Source organism: Hipposideros armiger, unplaced genomic scaffold (assembly GCF_001890085.2).
Source record: "Hipposideros armiger isolate ML-2016 unplaced genomic scaffold, ASM189008v1 scaffold_126, whole genome shotgun sequence".
In the NCBI taxonomy this organism is placed as follows: Eukaryota; Metazoa; Chordata; class Mammalia; order Chiroptera; family Hipposideridae; genus Hipposideros; species Hipposideros armiger.
Genome location: NW_017731476.1, coordinates 1,042,550 through 1,063,066, shown reverse-complemented (window position 1 = coordinate 1,063,066; position 20,517 = coordinate 1,042,550). Strand labels below are relative to the sequence as shown.

The 20,517-nt window shown below is 54.2% G+C and overlaps 1 protein-coding gene across 2 annotated transcripts in view; it reads right to left on the bottom strand.

Annotated features, from left to right (window-relative positions):
- Positions 1 to 1,961: 1,961 nt before the first annotated feature.
- Positions 1,962 to 20,517, bottom strand: part of GSG1L (GSG1 like) — a 224,210-nt gene continuing 205,654 nt past the window's right edge. Inside the window, exons 6-8 of one of the 2 annotated variants that reach the window (XM_019648401.1) lie at positions 17,523 to 17,590; positions 15,904 to 16,062; positions 1,962 to 4,780 (exon numbers count right to left, since the gene is read on the bottom strand). In XM_019648401.1, the coding sequence (XP_019503946.1) occupies positions 4,683 to 4,780; positions 15,904 to 16,062; positions 17,523 to 17,590 (325 nt within the window). In that variant the 3' untranslated portion in view covers positions 1,962 to 4,682. The remainder of the gene's footprint in view (positions 4,781 to 15,903; positions 16,063 to 17,522; positions 17,591 to 20,517) is intronic. The other variant, XM_019648402.1, reaches the window with a different exon arrangement.

The following is a 20,517-nucleotide window of genomic DNA, read 5'->3' as shown; positions in this document are numbered from 1 at the left end:
CCAGCCCCCCACACGCTGACCCCAGCTGACCTTGTAAGGGTGAAATTCGGGTAATCAATAATGTAATTAAACTTAGATGCCTTGCAGTTGGCTCGTCCTGATATTCAGCTATTTCCTCTTTGTTTCTCCTCCCACTGATTAACTGGAGAACCCTGTCTGTTCCCTTCTGTAAGGCGACCCACACCTTGTTAATTCACAAACATCCTCTGCTGAAGAGAACAGCTGCTTTAATCTTCAGGCGCTGGGGTGTCCGGGACCCAGTATCACGACTCCCTAGAACTTTTTTGCAGATGGCTATGGACAAAAAGTTTTACGATAACATTGAGACAGACCTGAGGCCTCAGAAAGCCCCGGGAGACGACTTCTCAACTATTAGCCCTGAGGCTCGTTTTCCTTTGTTTCCCATTTACCTGCCTCTAAAACCTAATGTTCATTTTGGCTCGGGGAAGGTGGATTTCTAGACATGAGTCTGCCATCTTCCCTAGCTGCTGGCATCTAGAATAAAGGACACTTTTCTCCTCACCAACCCTTGTCACTCTAGTGTTTTGGACTCTGGGTGGCCAGCGGCACCAAACCTGAGTTCGGTAACAACCTCGGCACCTCGGGCCGCACACAACCGCTGGCATTCCTCTCAGCCCCAGGGCCTTTGCACCTGCTGGGCTTCTGCTTCCACGCCTTGCCACCTCCTTCCCCATTTTCCGTCCTTGCTGCCACGGCCCTTTCTCTGAGAGGCCCGCCCTCACCCCCCTCAGTTTAAACCCAGTCTTTCCTTTGTTCATCTGGGTCGCAGCTCTCACATTCTGAAGCGACATTTTTATTGTTGAAATGAACTCCACAGCCCCAGCTACTTTCCTCCATCCTCACTTCCTCCCGGCCAGGGGTCGGCACCCGGACAGCCGCAGCTCTTCCCAGGGGATGAGCCTCCCAGGGTGGCTGTCCTCGGGCCTAGCTGTTTCAGAGGAATGCCCATGAATCAAGTTGACATTTCCATTACCGGAAGCTAGGATGGGCTGGCTTTGGTTGAGGCGGGGGGGTGTGTGTGGGGGGGGACTGCTCATCACGTAGCCACCAGCTGAGGAGGGACATCAGCCCAGTGACTGCCTGAGGTCTGGGCCTGCCCATCAGCCCTCCGCCCAGGGGAGGGCCATGGCCCTGAGGACCCTCTGCGTCTGGGGAGAGAGGGGGGATGTGGGCACATGAGAGAGCAGAGCCCCATCTCAGAGCACTGTGTGCAGACACATGTCCATGAGTGTGTGCACGGGGCCAACGGGGGCACAGAGGCATGAGCGTGCTGAGGACACATGTTAGCACGCATGCACACGTCACGTGCCACTTCGAGCTGGTCCAGTGTGCAGGCTGGCCTGGCACATCCAGGGCGTGGGGGTACAGGGACACTGGGTGTGGGTGCCCAGGGCAGGGCAGATGCATGAGCACTACTCTGGGATGTGGGCCAGGCCAGCTTCTGGGGGTCAAGGTGAAAGGCAAACACCCAAAGCCAACAGCCATTCAGGGGTCAAAACACGTCTGTCAGCACAGGGGTTGGAGCCGGCAGAGCTGTTTGCAGGGGCAGGAGGGGGCCCTTTGCTTCCCCATCCAGGTTTCTATGTGCCCACCCAGGGCCCCTGCCTTTAAGCCAGGTGGTCCTCCCTCCTCCCAGACCTGGCCGTGCTCCCTGCATGAAGACAGCTTCCTAGTAACGCTCAGTAGAGACCCACTGGGACCCTGCACCCAGCCTGCCTGGAAGTGCTTCCTTCTATCTCACCAGCAGCCTTCTTGCTGCAGGCTCTGGCAGGCTGAAAGACATAGCTGGTTCTCACACCTGCGCAGTAGGCACCTGGAGAGGACAAAAGGACCTGGTACCTGAGTGACCCTCTTCCCCTCCCCCCGGCCTGGGCAGGGAAGGCGGACAATGTCCCCTGCCTGCGCCGTCCGCACACCATGAACACACAGCACTCGCACAATTTTTTATTGAATATGTTTCTTGACGCCGACTCTTTCTTTATACTGAAATGCCTATTTGGTTCCATCCTAAGCAGTAACGTCTGTGAACTCACGGCACCCATGTACCCGTGTTACATTTTATTTTTTCCTAGTACACATGTACATAAACACAACTATTAAAATAGATTAAAATTTTGCCCCTGTGTCAACTGACATCACCTCCTGGACCTCTGTGGTCCACCTGCCAACTTCAGAAGGACCCCAGGTGACACTGAAGAGCTCTGAGATGCCTGGCGTCCGGGGCCAGTTTCCTGTCGGATGCATCCCCGCCCAGCGCCAGGTCCTTCCTTCGCCCAGAGGCCGAAGCCCAAACTCCTTGTCCTGACATTCAAGGCCTTTGAAACAGGGCCCCAGCCTCTCTCCCAGACCCATCTCCTGCCCCACACAATCGGTCCGAACTGTTTCCTGAACAAATGAAGAATGGATGGATGACGCACTCGCTTGATTCATTGATGCATGACTGAATGGGCGCACGCCTCCACCTGGGTGTCCCCGGGGCGCCTGGCCCCTGAGCCTGGCCCCCACCCAGCCCCTTACCTGAACGTCATCTCCAAAAGCCTCTTCTTCCCACATCTCTCCATCCGGAGCCCACTGATTTCCCCGCCTGACTAGCTCCTCCATCTGCCCTCACTCCCATCCCCAGCGCCACTTAGCTGAACCTGGCCCCGCTTTTCTCGCCCTTTGAGTGTGGTCAGGAGGGGTTGGGTGGGCTTCCCATGTCTTCTCTGCCCCCAGCCCTTGGGGACACCCAAGATGCACAGCGGCACAGTCCACTCCACTGCAGAAAGCAGCCCGGCCACCGCAGACTCAGGACAAGGTCCAAGCTTCCTAAGGGCCTTCGGTCTCCTCTGGCCTGGCTCCACTGAGCCCCGCGGCCGGCTTTCTTACCACCCCTGCTGCTGCCTTCTCTCCACATCTGCCATCTCGAGTCCCTGTAGTGTTCCTGACTGCCTTCCCCTCTACACACTTGCCTGTCTGACATCTAGACAATCTTCACGTCTTGGCTTAAGTGTCCTTTCCCCAAAGGAGCCTCCCCTCACCCCTGCCCTTGCCAGCAGGTGCTGCCTTGGGCTCCCACAGCCTCGCACTCCCCCATTGCAGTCACAGTAACCAGCAAAGTGCTTCCTCTGTACCAGGCTCTGTTCTAGATGCTTCTGTACATCAGCTCATTGAACCCTCAGCACAGCTTTAAGAGGTAGGTATAAGGAGCGTCCCCATGTGCCCATGGGGACGAGGCACAGGGAGGTCATGCACCTCGCCAGGGTCTCAAGTGGAGGGGCTGCGGCCGGAACCCTGGCTGCCTGGCCCAGAGCCAGGCACCCAGCCCCTCACACACCGAATTATGGTCGTCGGTCTTGTTATCCGTCCTGCTCATCCGTGAGCTCTGCGAGGACAGACGCCCTCTCTGCATGGTTCCCTGTCCTAGCTCAAGTGCCTATCGCCGTGCTTGGTCCACAGTAGGGGCACACGGATTATATCATTGGCTGGATGGACACACAGAGGGGTAATGAATATGATGACGGGTGATGCATGAAAGGATGATGGATGGATGTCTGATACAAGGAACAATGACGACTGATGGGCGGATGATGGATGGATGGATAACGGATGGATGATGGATGCACTGCTGATGGCTGATGGACAGATGATGGATGGGTGATGGAAAGATAAATGGGTGACGGGTTCATGGAAAAGTGAAGAACATACTCTGCTTTGGGGAAAGCTCTAGAAATCCTTCTGGAAAGGGACGAGGCCTCTTGGAGTCAGGAGTCCTGGCTGAAACCTCAGTGCTGCCATTCGCCAGCTCTGTGATCTTGGGGGCAAGTTTCACCACCTCTGCGACCCTAAGTCTCCTCGTCTTTATAATAGGAATCTGTTTCCCCAGGCACCTAAGCCTTAGGATTTGATGTAAAGGTGGCTGTAGACATAGGGTAAGGGTCCCCATGGTGGTCAAGGTAGTTTAGGGTCTGGGGGTGAGGGCCTCTCTCCTGCCCGCCCTACACCTCCCATCTGCCTGACGCCCCACCTTGCCCACCCTCTGGGATCCAAAACAGCCTGCCAGCCTGGCTCCATCTTGACCCCAGCCCCAAACCAGCCTGGCTCTGAGCGTCCTGTCTCCCACACCTCAGTGACCCCGCACACTGGGGGCCATCTCACCTTCAGGCTCCTTGAGGACCCAATAGGATGGGGCCGTGAAGAGGCAGACACAGCCCAGAGAGCAAGGGGCCTCCACACACAGCGAGAAACAGGTGCAACAAGCATTTATTGAGCCCCTGCTGTGCCTGCTGTGTGGCCCCCCCCCAGCCCCTCCTTCAGGAAGCCCCGCCCACGCCCTGCCCCTCACAGGGCACCCCCTGAACTTCCTGGCCGGCTCAGGGGTCCCCAGGCTTTCAGTGGCCAATGTCCACGTTTTTCCTGGCATCCCAGCTGCACCCAGCAGTCTCTGCATGTGATGGTTGCAAGAGTTAAGAGTTGCTGTCCCAGTGTCACTCTGGGCAGCCCTGTGTGTTCCCACAGGCCACGCCGGCTCCATTGCCAGGGCCCTGAGAGCCAGGGAAGCGGTGGGCAGCAGGCCTGGTGTCCCCCACACAGGCTGGCTGAGTTCAGAGTCCAGGTCTCCACGGTTGCCAGGAGGCTGGTGCCAACGACGGGCTGAGTCTGGGGGCCAGGCTGGGTCTCGGTCACACCCAGTGCCCCAGCACCCAGCACTGGCGGTTCAGCTCTGGTGCCTCCTGCGCAGAGCTCCGGGGCCAGGAATCTCCCATGTGCTGCTGGTGACCTGCCGGGACACACGGAGTTCAGTGCTGACAGCTGCCCTCTCCACCCACACCCCACTGCCCACTGCCCCACGCGCTCACCGCTCACCTACCCACACACCCAGGACCACATCCACCTGACAGGCCTCCCACCCGCCCTCCAACACTCCTACACCCCACCTATCAACCCACATGCAGCTCTCTACCCACCTACATGCCCAGCTCTCTGCGCCATCCCGTGCCCCCATTCCCCACCATCTACCCACCAGTTCACTGACACCGATCTGCCAGTATCCGCTGCCATCCACTTCTCAGCCACCAAAACATGCACCACTCCACGCTCACACTGTTCCCCCCAACAGTCCCCCACAGCCTAAAACCCAACCATACTCCTCCCACCGACCAACACCATCATCCTATCACACCATGAACACACCCAATAGCCCCGCTTCTCATACACACATCCACCTGCAACCCCAAACAATCACATACACACCTGCTCATGCACCCCAGCCCCCGTCTTCTCCCCAACCTGCTGACACATCTGCTACCTCACCAAGTCCCCAACCCCCATGCACACCCCTCCCAACCCCCCATCTTCCTGCCCCCAACTCACCCACACACCCATCCAACAATCCCCACTGACCCTGCACCCCACCTGCCCGCACGTTCACCTCCCCACACACTCGGTTAACCACCCCATCCCTCCCCGACCCACCCAGCCCAGGCATCCTGCAGCCACCTCGCACCCCCATGTGCTAAAGGGCTGTGAGGGGGTTGGGAGGACACATGTGCATGACTCCTGGGCCCTGGTCCTTACCAGCCCCAGGAACAGAGAGCGCCTGGGAGGCTGTGCCTCAAACTGAGTCTGAGAAGCCTGCCCCCCACCAGACCACGGCATAGGACAGAGAGCACCTCGTCCCACTACTGTCCCCTGCTCTCGATGGCAGGGCATGTGGGAGGGCTGGGGGTCTGTGCTGACCCCACATGCTCACCCATGTTTTCCTTGCTTCTCAGAAGCTTGCTCCCTGCCTTCGCACAAGTGCCACCTTGGCGCTTCTAACACACCAGAACCATTTCTGTCTCCACACTGTGACCAGCCCAACATGTCCTCGTACCTGCTGTGAATCATACCGTCAAGTCTCCCCTCCTACAGGAAGCCCCCCAACAGCCTCTCCTCGGGTCCATCTTGGGGCAGCCACTCCCAGTGGCTTTCCCCAGCTTCGCCTCTTTAGATGGGAGCCCAGGGGAGCGATGGCTCAACCCAGGAAAAATGCTCCATGGTGAACAACAGCGTGAGGGAGAGACTATCAGTGACCGAGCGCTTAGTCAACACACCCACCCATATTCTAGTCTCACCAGCCTGGGAGGCAGCTGTCACCGTTTCACAGATGATGGAGCTGAGACTCAGCAAGGATAAGTGGCAGCCTTACGATTCAGAGCTACAGAGGAGCTGGATCATATAAATTTCTTCCTGATTCCAAACTTCCATGTTCAAAGAAATTTGTTCCTTGTTTTTCTTTTTTTTCTATATACTTTGAGCTCTAGCAGATGCTCAGACATCCTTGTCATCCTTTGGGGTTACACAGTTCTTTCCAGCAAGAGGTGGGAACTCCGGCTGGAGCCAAGCTCCTGCTTGCATACCTCCAAGGACAGGCTGCTCATTACTCTTCCTGCACCTTCAAAGATGCTCTCACTGATGGGGATTCTTCTTAAAACAAAGGGTGGGAGGCAACAGGCAAAAATAAATATGGTTGGCCCATGATGGGGGTGCCCTTTTTTTGTTTTTTGCTCTGGCTTTTTTTCTGTTTTTAAAAGTTGTTAATGTTGGTTGGTGCTTTGCTAATTTTACTCTTATTTTCTGAAGGGGTGGGAAACATTTGGCAAACGTCCTGGAATCGTTTGGCCCCAGGAAAAACATTTGTTTTGGCCCCTGTCACTGAAACCGTTGCGTTCTTTGAAAGTGCTCACTGCCGAGTTAGAGGTGTTTGGGGTTTTTTTTTTCTTTCTAATCTAGAAGCAAATATTTGGTGTACAGAAAGGTTTGATTATTGTTCTACGTGAGTATTTAGAAGTGATTGTAGCTGCTCTTACCACTGCCAACAGGCAGAACCTTGGAGAGTTCATGGGAACAAAGGGAAAGTGATGCATTTTTTTTTAAGTTTTTTTTTTTTTTAAGATTTTATTGGGGAATTGGGGGAGGGGAACAGCACTGGGGAATTGGGGGAAGGGGAACAGACAAGTTGCTGTCGTTTTGTTCTTCAGTCTAGTTGTGGAGGACGTTGCTTCACTGGCCCAAGTTGGCACCATCATTGTGCTCTTCCCAGGCGAGGCAGATGAGTCGCTGGCCTCTGGACGGCCGCTCATGGCAGCTGCTGGCTGCTCACGCTGGCTGCTGGCTACACACGGTAGCTTATGGCAACCCACTGCAGCAGGGAGCTGCAGCCTATGCCGTTGCTGGCGACTCACGGCAGCCCAGCTCCAGGCCAAGCTGTTGTTCAGCATCTTAGCTGTAGAGGGCACAGCATCACTGGCCCTCATGTGGGATCTGAACCAGGGCCCTGCTGCTCAGAGCTGGTGTCCCAAGCCAACGCCTAACCAACACGCCACTCGGCCGGGCCATGATCATGAATTTTTAAGGAACAAGAAAAGCCATGCTCCCTAGCCTTCCTTGAGTTAAAATCAGGGTCCTTGTTCCTGGATCTGGAGGCCACATCATTAAGGACCGAGCCCTCTTCCCCTCTCCAGCCTCTCGGGAGGAGCTTGGGGCTCAGAGCCATTTACAGTGGGAGGCAAGGGGGCTCTGTCCTCACACCTGAGGAGTACCCCACCAGCCCACCAGGACTGCCCACTCATGACCCTCCTCCAGTCCGTTTACTTTGAGGCCAGTCACCAGCCAGGAAAAAAACAAGCCTTTTACTGTGGATTGAGGAATCCCACCTCAAAATGTCTACAGGGCCCAAGCAATGACGTAAGTGGGTGGGGCATCCAGAACCGCATTCCTCAGCTCTGGACGATTGCTGCAGTGGGGAACGTGCAGATCTTCCAAAAAGTTCCGAGAAACAGAACATTGGCATTTTGAAATAAAATCTCCTGGCTTTTAAAGGATGACAGCTAAAGTGTTTAAAACATTGTAAACCATCCGCGGGCCACGCAGCAACTCTCAGGCTGGACTCAGCCCGCTGGAGGTCATTTCTGACCTGTTTCCCCCAAACTGCGTCATTGTTCCATGGTTTTGCACAGTCTGGTCTCTCGGCCAGGGTGGCCTCCCCTGCTGTTCTCTGGCTGTTGACTCCCCCATTCTTCTTTCAAATGCTCCCTCCTTTGTGCCCCACAACACACTGCACTTTGTGTTGTGGGGGGGGGTTTCCCAACTAACCTGGGGACTCAATGCAGGCCGAGAGCAGGTCAACGTCATCCTGGAGCCCTCGGCCCCCAACACCTGGCAGGGCCTGGAGCAAGTCCTGAGCTGACTTGATACCACAGGAGGAAGCCATGCCGGAGGTGGAGTGGTTCCTAAGCTGGGCGGCTGGGCTCCATCCAGCCTTCCTAAGGCTGAGATTCTGCACACTATGAGGTTCTTTGCAGCCTCCCCTTTCGGGGAAAAATAACCAGACCTGCAGTCTGAGAGTCAAATGTTTGAATCCCGACTTCTTCATTTATAAATTGTGTGACTTTTAAGCCGTGTGTCTTTTGATAAGTAACGTCACTTCTCTGAGACTGCGAATGGATGTGAGTAACAAGGGATCAACAGGCCCCCTGCATAGAAACACTTCATTATCCGATTTCAGACAGATGTGAAAATAAAACGCGAGAACCAGTGGGGGTGGGGTTCCATCGCCTCTCTTCACAGATGGGAATGCAGAGCCCCGTAGGTGGAAAGAGGTTTGTCCAACGACCCACTCACAGGGTTGGTGGCAAGTCCTGTGTTTTACATTCCCTTGAAACCTCCCAGGCTTAGCAGAGTATTTGGCACATGGGAGGTTCTCATATGGGTTCTCTGCCCTTTTCTAATCCAAATGTCAAAACATGAACATATTTAATCTCCATCTCTCCCAGTCCTAACTTCCCAACCCTTCAGTGAACTCTCTCCAAGGCACCAAGAAAGACCCTGGGGGTCAGCTCTTAGCTGTGCTGAACTGAATGAATTCACATCCAACATGGATTCACTCTGTTGGGAGGGTCCTTCAAAGACCAAGAATGCCACACAATGTGCAGATGGGGAAACCAGGGATCTTAGAGGGGAGACCAAGGGGCTCTGAGGCTGGGAGAGAAATCAGTGAGGGCGGGCAAGGCTCGGGAGTGGGCAGCTAGCTGCTATGGGCGCTCCTGACCCCACAGCAGCCCAGCCTGGCATGGAAGACCTGAATCCCTTTATGAGGGAATGACTTTGGGAGACAACCCGCTGTCCACGGTGCTGAAGACCTTTCTCCAGGACTCGTGGCCCAACCAGAGCCCACTGCCTGGCTGCCCAACCTTGAACCCTGCCCTCTAAAAAGAGATGAAATGTGGGGAGTGATGGTGAAATGCACCAAGGTTAGCACCGAAGTGTCTGGCTTTGGAGACCCTTCAGCTAAGTGACACCATCCTCCCTCTGCTGTTGCCTAAAATGTCACAACTTTGGGAATGTCCGGTTAGCTCAGTGGGTTAGAGCGCAGGCTCATAACACGAAGGCTGCCAGTCCAATCCCTACATGGGCCACTGAGCTGCACTCTCCACAACTAGATTGAAGACAACTACTTGACTTGGAGCTGATGGGTTCTGGAAAAACACACTGTTCCCCAATAAAATTTCTTAAAAAAAGAAAGTCACAGTCTTGACAAGGGCACCCTGACTGCATCTCCTAGTTGATTCCACTCTGTAGATCTGTGCCCTGAGGGGGCTCAGAGGTGCCATCATTTACTTGTTTCCTCCCAGTTTCCACTCTAGGCTGCATGTCACATGGGGACACAGACAAGCTCTTTTACTCATCGCTGTGTCCCCAGCACAATTCCAGGCAGTGTTGATAGTACGTCTGTTGAATGAATAAATGATGGAGGACTTGGGAAGAAGAACAGGTTTGTGTGGGATCTATGTGGAGAGAAAGGTTGGGTTTTCTGGTCTACCTTGGGGGTGGGTTGTCTCAGGAGATGGAATGGGGGCCCCCTCTTTCTCTTCACTCGAGTTCAACTTCTGGGATCCCACACTGGGGGCTAAAACAGTCTCTTATTAATCTCTTTTTTTCACAGTAGAAATTGAGTGGAGTCCCCTAAACCCACCACCTCTCCCAGAGCCACTGATTTCTTCATTCCCTTATTAAACATGTGTTGAACGCCCACTGTGTATCAGCCTCCATGTTGGGTGCTGAGTCTACAGACAAGAGTGAGATGCAGACCTACCCTCTGGGTGCTCAGTCTAGGGAGGGAGGCAGACACATCTATGAAGAGATAAGAGCCAACATGCTTTCATGTATGCCAGGAGCCATTCGCTGTGCCCCAGGTTCATCGGCTCAGTTAATCCTCAGAAATATGAGTTAGGTGACACTATGCCCACTTTATGGATGAGGAAACTGAGGCCCAGATAGGTAAAGTCATTTGTCAAAGGTCTCACTACTGGGATTAGAAGTAGTGAGACCTTTAGAAGAGTGAGTGGCAGCCTCACTCCAAAAATAGACTCATAACTGTCATAAAATTCAGCCTCATAGATGTAAGCACCTGGACAAGTTAATGGGAAGATGGAGAGGACCATCTCTGCCAAGGATGGGAAGGGGCTGGTTGTCACTCCCAGACATTGAAGCTAGACTTCGAAAACACTAGACCACTTCATAGTCGGTGTAGAGGCCTGACCACCTCACCATATATCTGAACCTGATGTTGAATAATATTATATGTCAACTATAATTATATATACATATAGTCACGGGATATGGAGTAGAGTGTGGGAATGGAGTCAATGGAATTGTAATAGATAAGTATGATATCGGGGGTGGGAGGGCAGTGGATGGGGGAGGGGGGTTGTCACTTTGTGAGGGGTGAAAAAGATAACTATTGCATTGTTTTGCACACCTGAAACTAATAATAATTTAAAAAATAATAATTAAATTAAATTAAAAAGGAAAGAAAAAAAACATTTGTGAAGTTCGTGATTCCACTGGTTTTCTCACCAAAGGGAGGACGCAAGCAGGTCATTTCAGGCAGAAGGAACAGGGTGTGAAATAGTTTCTTGGCAGGTAGATGAGGTCTCCAGGAGGTGTGAAACACCTGACAATGTTGGTATTGGGAGGAAAGCAGGAAGGCCTAGAAAGCAGGGCACAGGTGGCTGGCTGGGTGAGGTGTTGGGGTGAGGAGTGGAGGGGTGCGGTTGCAAAAGTTGCTGGGTGTAAAGCCCAGCAGGCCTCCCAGGGGTGGGGGTGGGGATCTCTGTCCCTGGGGGTTCTGCTTTACTTGATGAGATTCCTGGCCTGCCCCAAACTAAGGCATTGGGATCTCCAGGGAACTCTGTATTTTAACAGCTGTTCCCAAGCATTTCTTAGAATCAGGTGTGATTAGCATAACCAGGCGTAAGAACAACAAGGGTGTGGCTTTAGTTTGGAGTCACCCAGACTTGTGACCCAAGACAAACGACTGTTTCTGGAAACCCAAGGATCCTCACCTGTAAAATGGAAACACTCAGAGCAACATCCGCTGAGACTAAGCGAGCTGAATCAGTCACTGGCAAGGTGCTGGTGCCCAACTAAGTGCCAGGCGCTGGGGCCGCCACAGGCACGTGACCACAACGTCCCTGTCCTCCTGACATTGCCATTTTAGTGGTGGTGGTGGGGGACGAGTTAGCAAAGAAGGAGGAGTGACTGAAAGAGAAGTGAAGCTGGGTGGAGCTGGCCAGGGAAAGCCTGTGATGCCCACTGGGGTGGGGAGACAGGATCAGGTTTGCATCTTAGGAGGATGGATTATGGGGGGAACTGGCCCTAGAAACAGCAGTTTCCATCCGGAGGCTGCGGACGTGTCCAGAAAAGGGACAAACGCAGGCTCGCTCCTGGCAGCAGCTTCAGAATTTGGTCAGTGGAGCAGCAGAAACCTCTGGGAACTAGCTAGACATGCAGAATTTCAGGCCCCGCCCAGCCGTCCTGAGTCAGAAACTCAGGGCCAGCCAGGTGGCTTGATTGGTTATAGCGCGAGCTGTTGCTGGTTCAATTCCCACATGGGCCAGTGAGCTGCGCCTGAGCTGAGCTGCCGCTGAGCTGGTGAGAGCACGTGCTCTTAACAACAAGGTTGCTGGTTTGACTCCCGCATGGGATGGTGGGCTGCGCCCCCCTCTACCCGCCCCCCGCAACTAAGATTGGACTTGGAGCTGAGCTGTGCCCTCCACAACTAAGATTGAAGGACAACAACTTGACTTGGAGCTGATGGGTCCTGGAAAAACACAATGTTCCCCTTCCCCAATTCCCCAACACTATTCCCCTCCCCAAATTCCCCAATAAAATCTTTAAAAAAAAAAGAAAAAGAAACTCAGGGGTGGGCCCTGCAATTCACCTGTTAAGGAGCCTCCCAGGTGATTCTGAGGCTGACGTTGGCTTGGGGCTCTCAAACCCCATGCCAGGGTCTCAGGTGTGTCCCAGCTGCAAGCCCGTCTGGGTGCCCAGCAAGGCGGCATCGACACTTATTTCAGAAATAGTATCTGTTTCCATTTTAATAAAGGAAGCAGACTCGAGGAGGACTATATTGGATTTGATTTTGATCTAATAAAAATGCCAAGTTGCTCTGAGCCCAGAAAAGTCTTCCTGGCAATTCCCCCTGCTATTCTGAAGGCAGCAGATGCAGAGACCCGTCTAGATGGAGCTCCCAGCAGCCACCTCTGTACCTGGCAAGTGACAGCCTCTCACCCAGCCCAATCTTCCAGACACCCCTGGCAACATCAAAAGCTTGTCTTGGGCATTGAACTTGACAGCTGCAATCAGCCGCAAGCCCCAGTTGCCCCCAAAAGGAAGAGGCAGACACCTGGACCATATGGCAGCATCATCTCCATCAAATGTCACCTCTGATGCACTTCTGAGCTAGCAGGCGGCACTGCAGAGCCCCCAAAGGCAGGTTTCAAAAGCAAACTCTTTCCTCAGGAAAGAGAAATTGTGGCAGAATCCTTAGTGCAGTAGCCCAAGGGAAAAAAAAAAAAAACAGCACGTGTGGAGCGGTGACGACAGCCAGAAGTTCATACACCTGTTTCTGTAAAAGTGGCCACTCAGGTGGGAAATAGCGGGAGAAAATTGGAGGTTGAGAGCCAGCCATTGAGTACCTACTGTGTGCCGGGCTCCCAGATACAGACGCAAACCAAATAAGAAAGGTGACTGTTCTCATGGAACTTAGTGGAGGGAGGCAACCACATAAAAATCAAGTACATAAATAGGTAATTTCAGAGAGGGGTGGACGCTACGAAGGACAGAAAACAAGGTGATTGAGGGCAGCTGAGGGAGCTAGTACAGCTCCGGGGAAGTGGCCGTCAGGCTGAAACCTAAAGATGAGACAAAGCCAGTCGTGCAAAGGTTTAAAGGGAGAGCATTGCAGGCAGAGGGAACAGCAAGCACAAAGGCTCAGAGAAGGGACAGTTTTGTATGTTGGAGAAAGAGCCAGGCCAGGGTGTGAATGAAGCAGGGGAGAGTGAAAGGAATGGGGTCAGGGTGCAGGGGCCAGAGCGGAAGGGCCTTGTTCCCAGGGGAAGTGGAAAGACCCTCCTGCCAAGCTGAGCTGTGTCCCTCAGGGGACCAGAGATCTCAGCCAAGTCCATTTGCCTTTCTGCGCTTTAGTTTCTCCCTCTGCACAAGCACAACCATCCTCGCTTCTTCTGAGGGCTGCACCAGCCATAGCATGAGAAGGCTGTGAAGTGCTTAGCAGGGACCTGCACACAAGTAAGCATTTAATGACGTGGGCACCCTGGCATTCCTCCTCCCCACTCCCTTGTGCCCGAGAAGTCAGCCCACCACAAAATCTGAGCAGCTGCTTGGTGCAGAAATATTGCAAAACTCGTCCAAGCATTTCCAAAATATTTTCTTGGCCAAAACCCCACTAGCAGTTAAGAGGTTGCCTTCTGGAGATGGCTTCGTTTCCCTGGACGGACGGGTCGGGCTGCTTTTCCAGTCCACGGGCTCTGGGAGGACCAAGCTCACGCGTGGCTGCGCCCCAAATCCTCATGCTGCCCAGGCCCAGCAGGTGGCGTGTGCCCAGCACATGGAGCCACCGAGAGCCATGCGGTAGCTCACCCTAGTGGCTCAGGGTTTGGGCTCTGGAGTCAGACGTGCCGGGTGCAAATCCCGGCTCTGCCACTTCCTGGCACAGCCGGAACCTCCCTGGGCCTCGCTTTTCCTGTCTGTAAAATGGGGCTGTAGGATTGAATGAGTGGGTACATGTGAAGTCCTCAGAACATACCAGAGGCTGGGATACTATTCATATTACACTGGGTGGGGCTGAGTTCTTACTGTGAGTTATTTTCACCATCAAGGCCAGGTATCATCATTACAGCTGCAGAATTCTACCAGCGTGGATCACCCTTGGCTAAGGACCCTGCCCTGCGCCCCTCCTGTCCCCCACTCTCACCCCAGGCTGGAGAAGGCATCTGCACTGACCCTGGGGTAGCTCTGGCCACACTGTACAGCACGGGGTGCCACCTGGGAGGCATCTTCAGGAAAGAGTTGTTGAATAAGTGAATGAACAAATGACTTCCCTGTGGCCACAGAAGCAGCTCACCTCGGGGTCATTAAAGCCACCAGAGCTCTTCCACAGGTATTTAGCCCACCCTGGGAACAGTCCCCCCTCAGCTCTGGCAGCAGACAGGGCCTTTTTCTTCCTTGTTCGTTTAACTCTGCGACCAGGGCACCGGGGCTGGTCCCCTGGGAAAGACAGGCGATCCCCCGCTAGTTCATCTTCCTGATAAAAGGCACATCTGGCAGAGCCACTGTGGGCTCAGAGGTTTTCCTTCCCGGAGAAGCTGGACTGGGGAGCCTCTGGGGGCAGGTGACAGCTTCCTGCTGCCCCTCCCCCAACGCCTGCCTTCCTTCCACAGCCGCTCTGGGAGCCCCAGGGAGTTCGGACCTCATTGCTTCTGGTCTCTCCCCCGCCACACGCATTCTCCCTGGAGGATCTCAGCAGTGCTTGCTGCACCCCCAACTCTACACACCCCTCAGACTTGATGCAGACAAAGCACCATCGCCCCACAAACTCGTCCTCCCCAAAGCACCCCCCACCGGCAAAATGGAGCACACTGCTGACCTCCAACTGCATCAGGCTCTGCCCTCCCCACCCCCATCATGCACCCTCCCCACCCCAGCAGCCCTCAAACAATGACAGAGGAGAGTCACAGTCCTGTCTGGGGGGATGACTCACACTGTGTGCTGCCCGAGTCCCCCTCAGGGGCCAGGGTGACCGCTGGGTGCTGGGCGAGGTGCTTTCACCACCAACCGCCTCTCCCCGATTAGCCACCCTCCTGCTCCTACCTGGGTTTTCTGGGGTCACACAAATAAGCTACTTGCTGTTGAATCCTCATCTCAGGACCTGCTTCTGGGGGGAACCAAACTGAGACGCTGAGAGTTCTAGCAAAGAGTTCTTGAATCTGCCCACTTTACCTCCAGTGGCCCCCATCCTTTCCCCACATTGCAGAGGGAGGGAGGGATATGGATAGAAATATAATACATCGATGAATACATAAACACAGGTATATAGATGTATAATTAATTAGATAAATAATTTGGATGTGTCTCTTCCCAGCTCAAAAGGCCCCGGCCCCCCACTGCACAGCCCCCCCTTCTCATGGCGGCCCCTGCTCCCCTCCAGCCCCTCTGCTCCCCCTCTCCAGAGCTCTGCCAGCCACACCGGCCTCCAGTCCCAGCTGTTCCTGCACCTGTGGGCCCCACTACCTGGGAGGTTCTTTATCGGGCTGACTCCTTGTCATCATTGAGGCCCCAGCTCTAAAGGATTCCCCTGCTTCCTCTTCACCATCATGGTTCCCTCCTTAGCCCCTGAGGGGTCTCATTTCTGAGTTCATTTCTGAGTTCACTTGTACTTCATTCTCTCCCCCTAGGCTGCCAGCCCCACCGGCAGGCAGGGGCCTTGGTCTGGCGGAGCCTGGGGCCAGCACGGAGTAGATAATCAACGTTTATGGAAGCCATGAAAGGTAGAATTCTCACAGGCTATTGACCTAGCAAATACATCTGAGGATCCTTCCGTGCTTCCGGGGGGAAGTAGGTTCCAGGCCAGGGGTGAGGCTGTGGGCAGGGTTGGGGGTGGAAGGCTTCGGCAGCTCCCTCGGCCCTGGGCGTCCTCATCCTCAATTCCAGGGCTTGCTTCTAGGGCCAGACTGTGTTAGGGTGTCCCCTTTCTTTCAGCCTCAGGTCTCAGGGATTTAGCCTTCCCTCCTCCCAGCTCCCCAGATGCCCCCAAGACAAGACCCCCCAGCCTCTTTCCTCCTGGGTTTCCTGCCCACCCTGCAGGGGGAGCCAGGGGCTCTCAGCTGTTGTCCCTACTATGTGCTTCCTGAGCCCCTCTGGTAGATTTCTGCTCCTTCTGTTATCCCTGAGGTGGGTGCTCCCCAGCTGCCCCCATGCCCTGATTCTTGACCCCTTCCTCCAGGAAGTCCTCCACCCTTGCACAGATGCCTGTCATGAAACCACTGGTGTGTGAGAACAGCGTGAGGTCAGGGCCGCCAGTACCCAGGCAGGTCACCTTCCCAGGCTGGTGCCTCCTACGCAAGTCTCTCTCTCCTTTGAAAGGCCAGACCCTCCCCTCTTCTCCCACCAGGCCTCCCAAGCTCCTCACCCACCTCCGTCTTCTCCCTTCAGTCAGAGCCATTTCTCACTTAGTGACTAGGATCACAGGAGGTAGACAGGCCTGGGTTTCAACCTCCACTGTCTTACTTTGGGTCTCCCCAGAAGAAGTCCCTGAGGTAGGCATTCGAGTGTAGGGGAGATCTTAAGGGGAGAAGGAAAGTGGCCCAGGGAACAAGGTGGTGGACCCAGGATGGGCTGCTAACCCTGGTAACGCCTGAGTCTAATCCTACAGGGGTCTGTGCAAAACTCACATCCAGTGACTTCCCAATCTAGGGGTGGGGAGCGTTGCTGAGTTGTGTGGCCTTGGGCATGTCACTCCACCTCTCTGAGCCTTAATTTCCTCATCTGAAAACTATGGATAGCAATTTCTGTAGGGGCTGGGAGTCGGCAAGCATGCAAGATCAGCCAAGAAAAAAGCCCTTAGTAGGGGCGTGGGGCCGGGGGCCCGTGGTGGGAATTCAGCCAGCTCCGCTGAGGTTCTGCATTTTTACTTGCCTCTCACATCGGTTCTTCCTCTTTTTGTCTGGAGCAAAGCCCTGCTCTGTTTGTACCTCCCCCTTGCCTGCTGGCCAGGCCTTTGTCCTCCTGATGAGTGCCCTAGATCCTGTTGCTGGGATCCCCACATTAGGGCTTGCTGTTAGGGTCAGTGAAGCAGCCTGGCTAGTTCAAACCCAGCTGCTGTTCTCCTTCGAGGCCAGCGGCTAGCCCAGACCTGCATGCGAGCTGTGGCTGCCTGCCTGTCTTTACGCCCTGCAGTCGTCTCCCTCATGCTTTCTTGGCATTCCGACCCTGAATGTGAGGGCTGTGCATGCAGAGAACACGCTTCGCCAAGAAACCAGCCTCGGTTTCCCCAGGTGTCGTGCGTGTCTGTAGGAGAAAGCAGGGGCGCGGGGAGAGGTTGGCCTGGATCGTCTCCAGGGTCTTTCTCCTCAGACGGCCCAGAATCTGTCGCACAGGGTCCTGCAGATGAGGCCACTTACGGGCAGGGTGTCTCTCATGGCGGCAATCTAAGCGGAGCTCCTCCTCGTGCCCGTCCCCCTTCTCGAGCCTGGAAAGAAAAGAACCCGACAGCCTGTGTCAGAAAGAGCAGGCTGAGCCAGCAGAGACCCAGGGTCTGGAGAAGGCGCTACCCCCACCCCACCCCCACCCACCGAGAGCATTTGTGAAGCCACTTTGCCCCTGAGACCCTTTCCACCACCCTAGGAGATGGGTGTCCTTTTTTCCACTGTATTGATGAAGAAACCGAGGCATCGGAAGGCAGTGTGACTGACCCGGTGTCACACAGCTAATGAATCAGAGACAGAACAGGGACGTAAACCCACGTGCTCTCACAAAAAGACGGTCAGTTATGTGCAAATGGTAGGTTACAACAGAATGTGTACAGTTAGATTTGTTTGAAAACGGTGCTCTGAGATGCACACACAATTATTTGGCTGAATATACACCTCAAAGCCTAATGGTGACTAGCCCTAGGTAATGCGAATATCGTGGATGAAATCTAGAACCTTCTTTCCCAACTTCTATTTTCTGATTTGGGGGCAATGCTTTTATTAGCTGTGTCACTCTGCTTGACTAAAGTAAAACGCACCCTAATGTCATTGCTACATATACACAAAGCCCTGGACCTCTGTGACCTGGCACAGTGACTGTTCCCACCAGCAACTGTGAGTCTCTCAGGAGCAGCCCCCTTCTCCTCTGGCATCGCAACATCCCTGCAGTTCAGAGGGGGTTGCCAGTACTGGCCTGGCCGGGGTGGCAGGGGGTGGTGAACATGGAGCAGAGCCTGGCAGGGTCACAGCAGGACAGCTGCAGGCGCTCTGACATGGCTCCACACCGAGACCCTCACCCCCACCACACTGATGATGGGCCAGGGAGTGGGCGGGGCCATGTGCCCACCTTGCACTCGGCCATTTGTCACCCACATCAATCCCAGAGCTCTGTGGGGTCCGGTCCAAATGTGCATCACCCTTAGAGAAACACAGTCTGGTCCCCTGACGTAGGCACCACTTCAATTGCTGCATCTCCTAAGACCGAAAGCATGCCCCGCCCCGCACTTGTGGCCACACATGCTGACATCTTTCCTCCATCCCTTGCTGCCCACAGCTGTCCTGAAACCTCTCTTGCTTCGTGTCTCACTCTCCGTGCTTCCCCAAAAGAGATCCAGCGCCCTCAGCATCCTGTTACCTCTCCTTCCCCTTGCTTTTCTCTCCACGGCCACCCTCTTTGCTCTCATGCAAGGAAGTCTCCACCCTCTCCAAGGAACGGCCCTGCCCCTGTTTATTGAGTCTCTCCATCGCTTCTTATTCCTAGTTACATGGCCAGGCGTGTCCAGAGGTGCGAGCAGACACAGCGAAGGTGGTGAGTGACAAGCCAGCAATGCCAGAAGTGGCCTTAGGGGGAGAAGTGCCCATGCCCGGGTGATTTTGGTCCCTTCCGGGTACTCATTCATTCACTCAACAGGGATTTCCTGAGGTCCTACTGTGTGTGGTTTGCACCAGATGCTGTGTGGAGGACAGTAGGTCCACTTCCTAGTCTCTGCCTGCAGAGAACTTCCAGTCCAGTAGGGAGACGAGCTCACACTAGAGTTAGAAAACAACAGGTGTTGGCCAAATGCCACCCACGATTGTCCATGCTGTTCCTACTAAGTGACCAGACCTGTGCTGGGGGGCGGGGGGCAAACTCTGAACACAGCTCCGGTTTACAAATACCTTCTGTGGCCTGGGGGGCCCCAGATGGCAGAGCCTGAGAGTTGATGCTCTAGGTTCAGTATAAGAGAGGATGTTCCCCTCCCCTGTTTTTTGTCTTTTAGTGGAAAAAAAAAACTTTGTTATTTTCCTAATAGCACAGGTTTGCTCAAAAAAAAAAAAAATCCAGCTCCATAAAGACAGCAAAAGCCTCCCCAGTAATTATAAGTCCATTGTTAGTAGTTTCATGCCTATCTTTTCAGAATTCATTTTTTTATATAAATGGCCTCAAATTAAACATACTCTTTTGTACCCTGATTTCTTTAATGCACCCATACATTACCAACATCTTTCTATATCAGTACACATGGATTTCACTCCTTTTTTTTCCTGACAGTTGTTTGTGAAAATAATTAATATTCAAGACCCTATTGATATGCACGTAGGTGTTTTCCAGTTTTTTTCACTCTCCCGAAGAAAGTTGCAGGTGTATCTAACCAGGTGTTGCGTTCCCCATCTGCTGAGGTGCTCACGGCTGCAGGGTTGCCAGTCATGAAGCTGGGGCTGGAGTCAAACACTGGAGGGGAGGCTGGACCCCATAACTGAGCCCCTCCTCATCCTGGAGCGGCACCTGCCCGGGCATGCCCAGTGTCCCTGGGTCAAGAGACACCAGCCCTGGGGCGGCCGTTAGCTCAGGTGGTTAGAGCACAGTACTCATAACAACAAGGTTGCCGGTTCGATTCCCACATGGGCCAGTGAGATGCGCCCTCCACAACTAGATTGAAACAAATACTTGACTTGGAGCTAATGGGTCCTAGAAAAACACATCGTTCCCCAATAAAATTTTTTTAAAAAGAGACACCAGCCCTGCCAGGCTGTGGGCCTCCCACATTCCCCGCACTTCATAGTTATAACCTGGAATGATTTCCTTGATCCTCCCTGGCTCCCAGTTCTCACGGCTTCTGACCCTGAGATCACCCTCCTCCAGGTTCATGCTGGCATCTCCATGGGCTCTGCAGAGAGCCTCAGCCTGGGGAGACAGGCCAGTGAGCAAAGGACCTGATGTTTAAGGAGCCAGCCTCGCCTGGCGCCTGGTGTGGTCCGTCCTCTCTCCCTGATCACCCAAACCTTGCAGTAAAGACACCCAAAGGTTGGGCCGGCCGAGTGGCGCGATGGTTAAGAACTCGCTTGGGATACCAGAGGGCCCCGGTTCGGATCCCACATATGAGGGCCAGTGACACTGCCCTCTACAGCTAAGATGCTGAACAACAGCTCGACCTGGAGCTGGGCT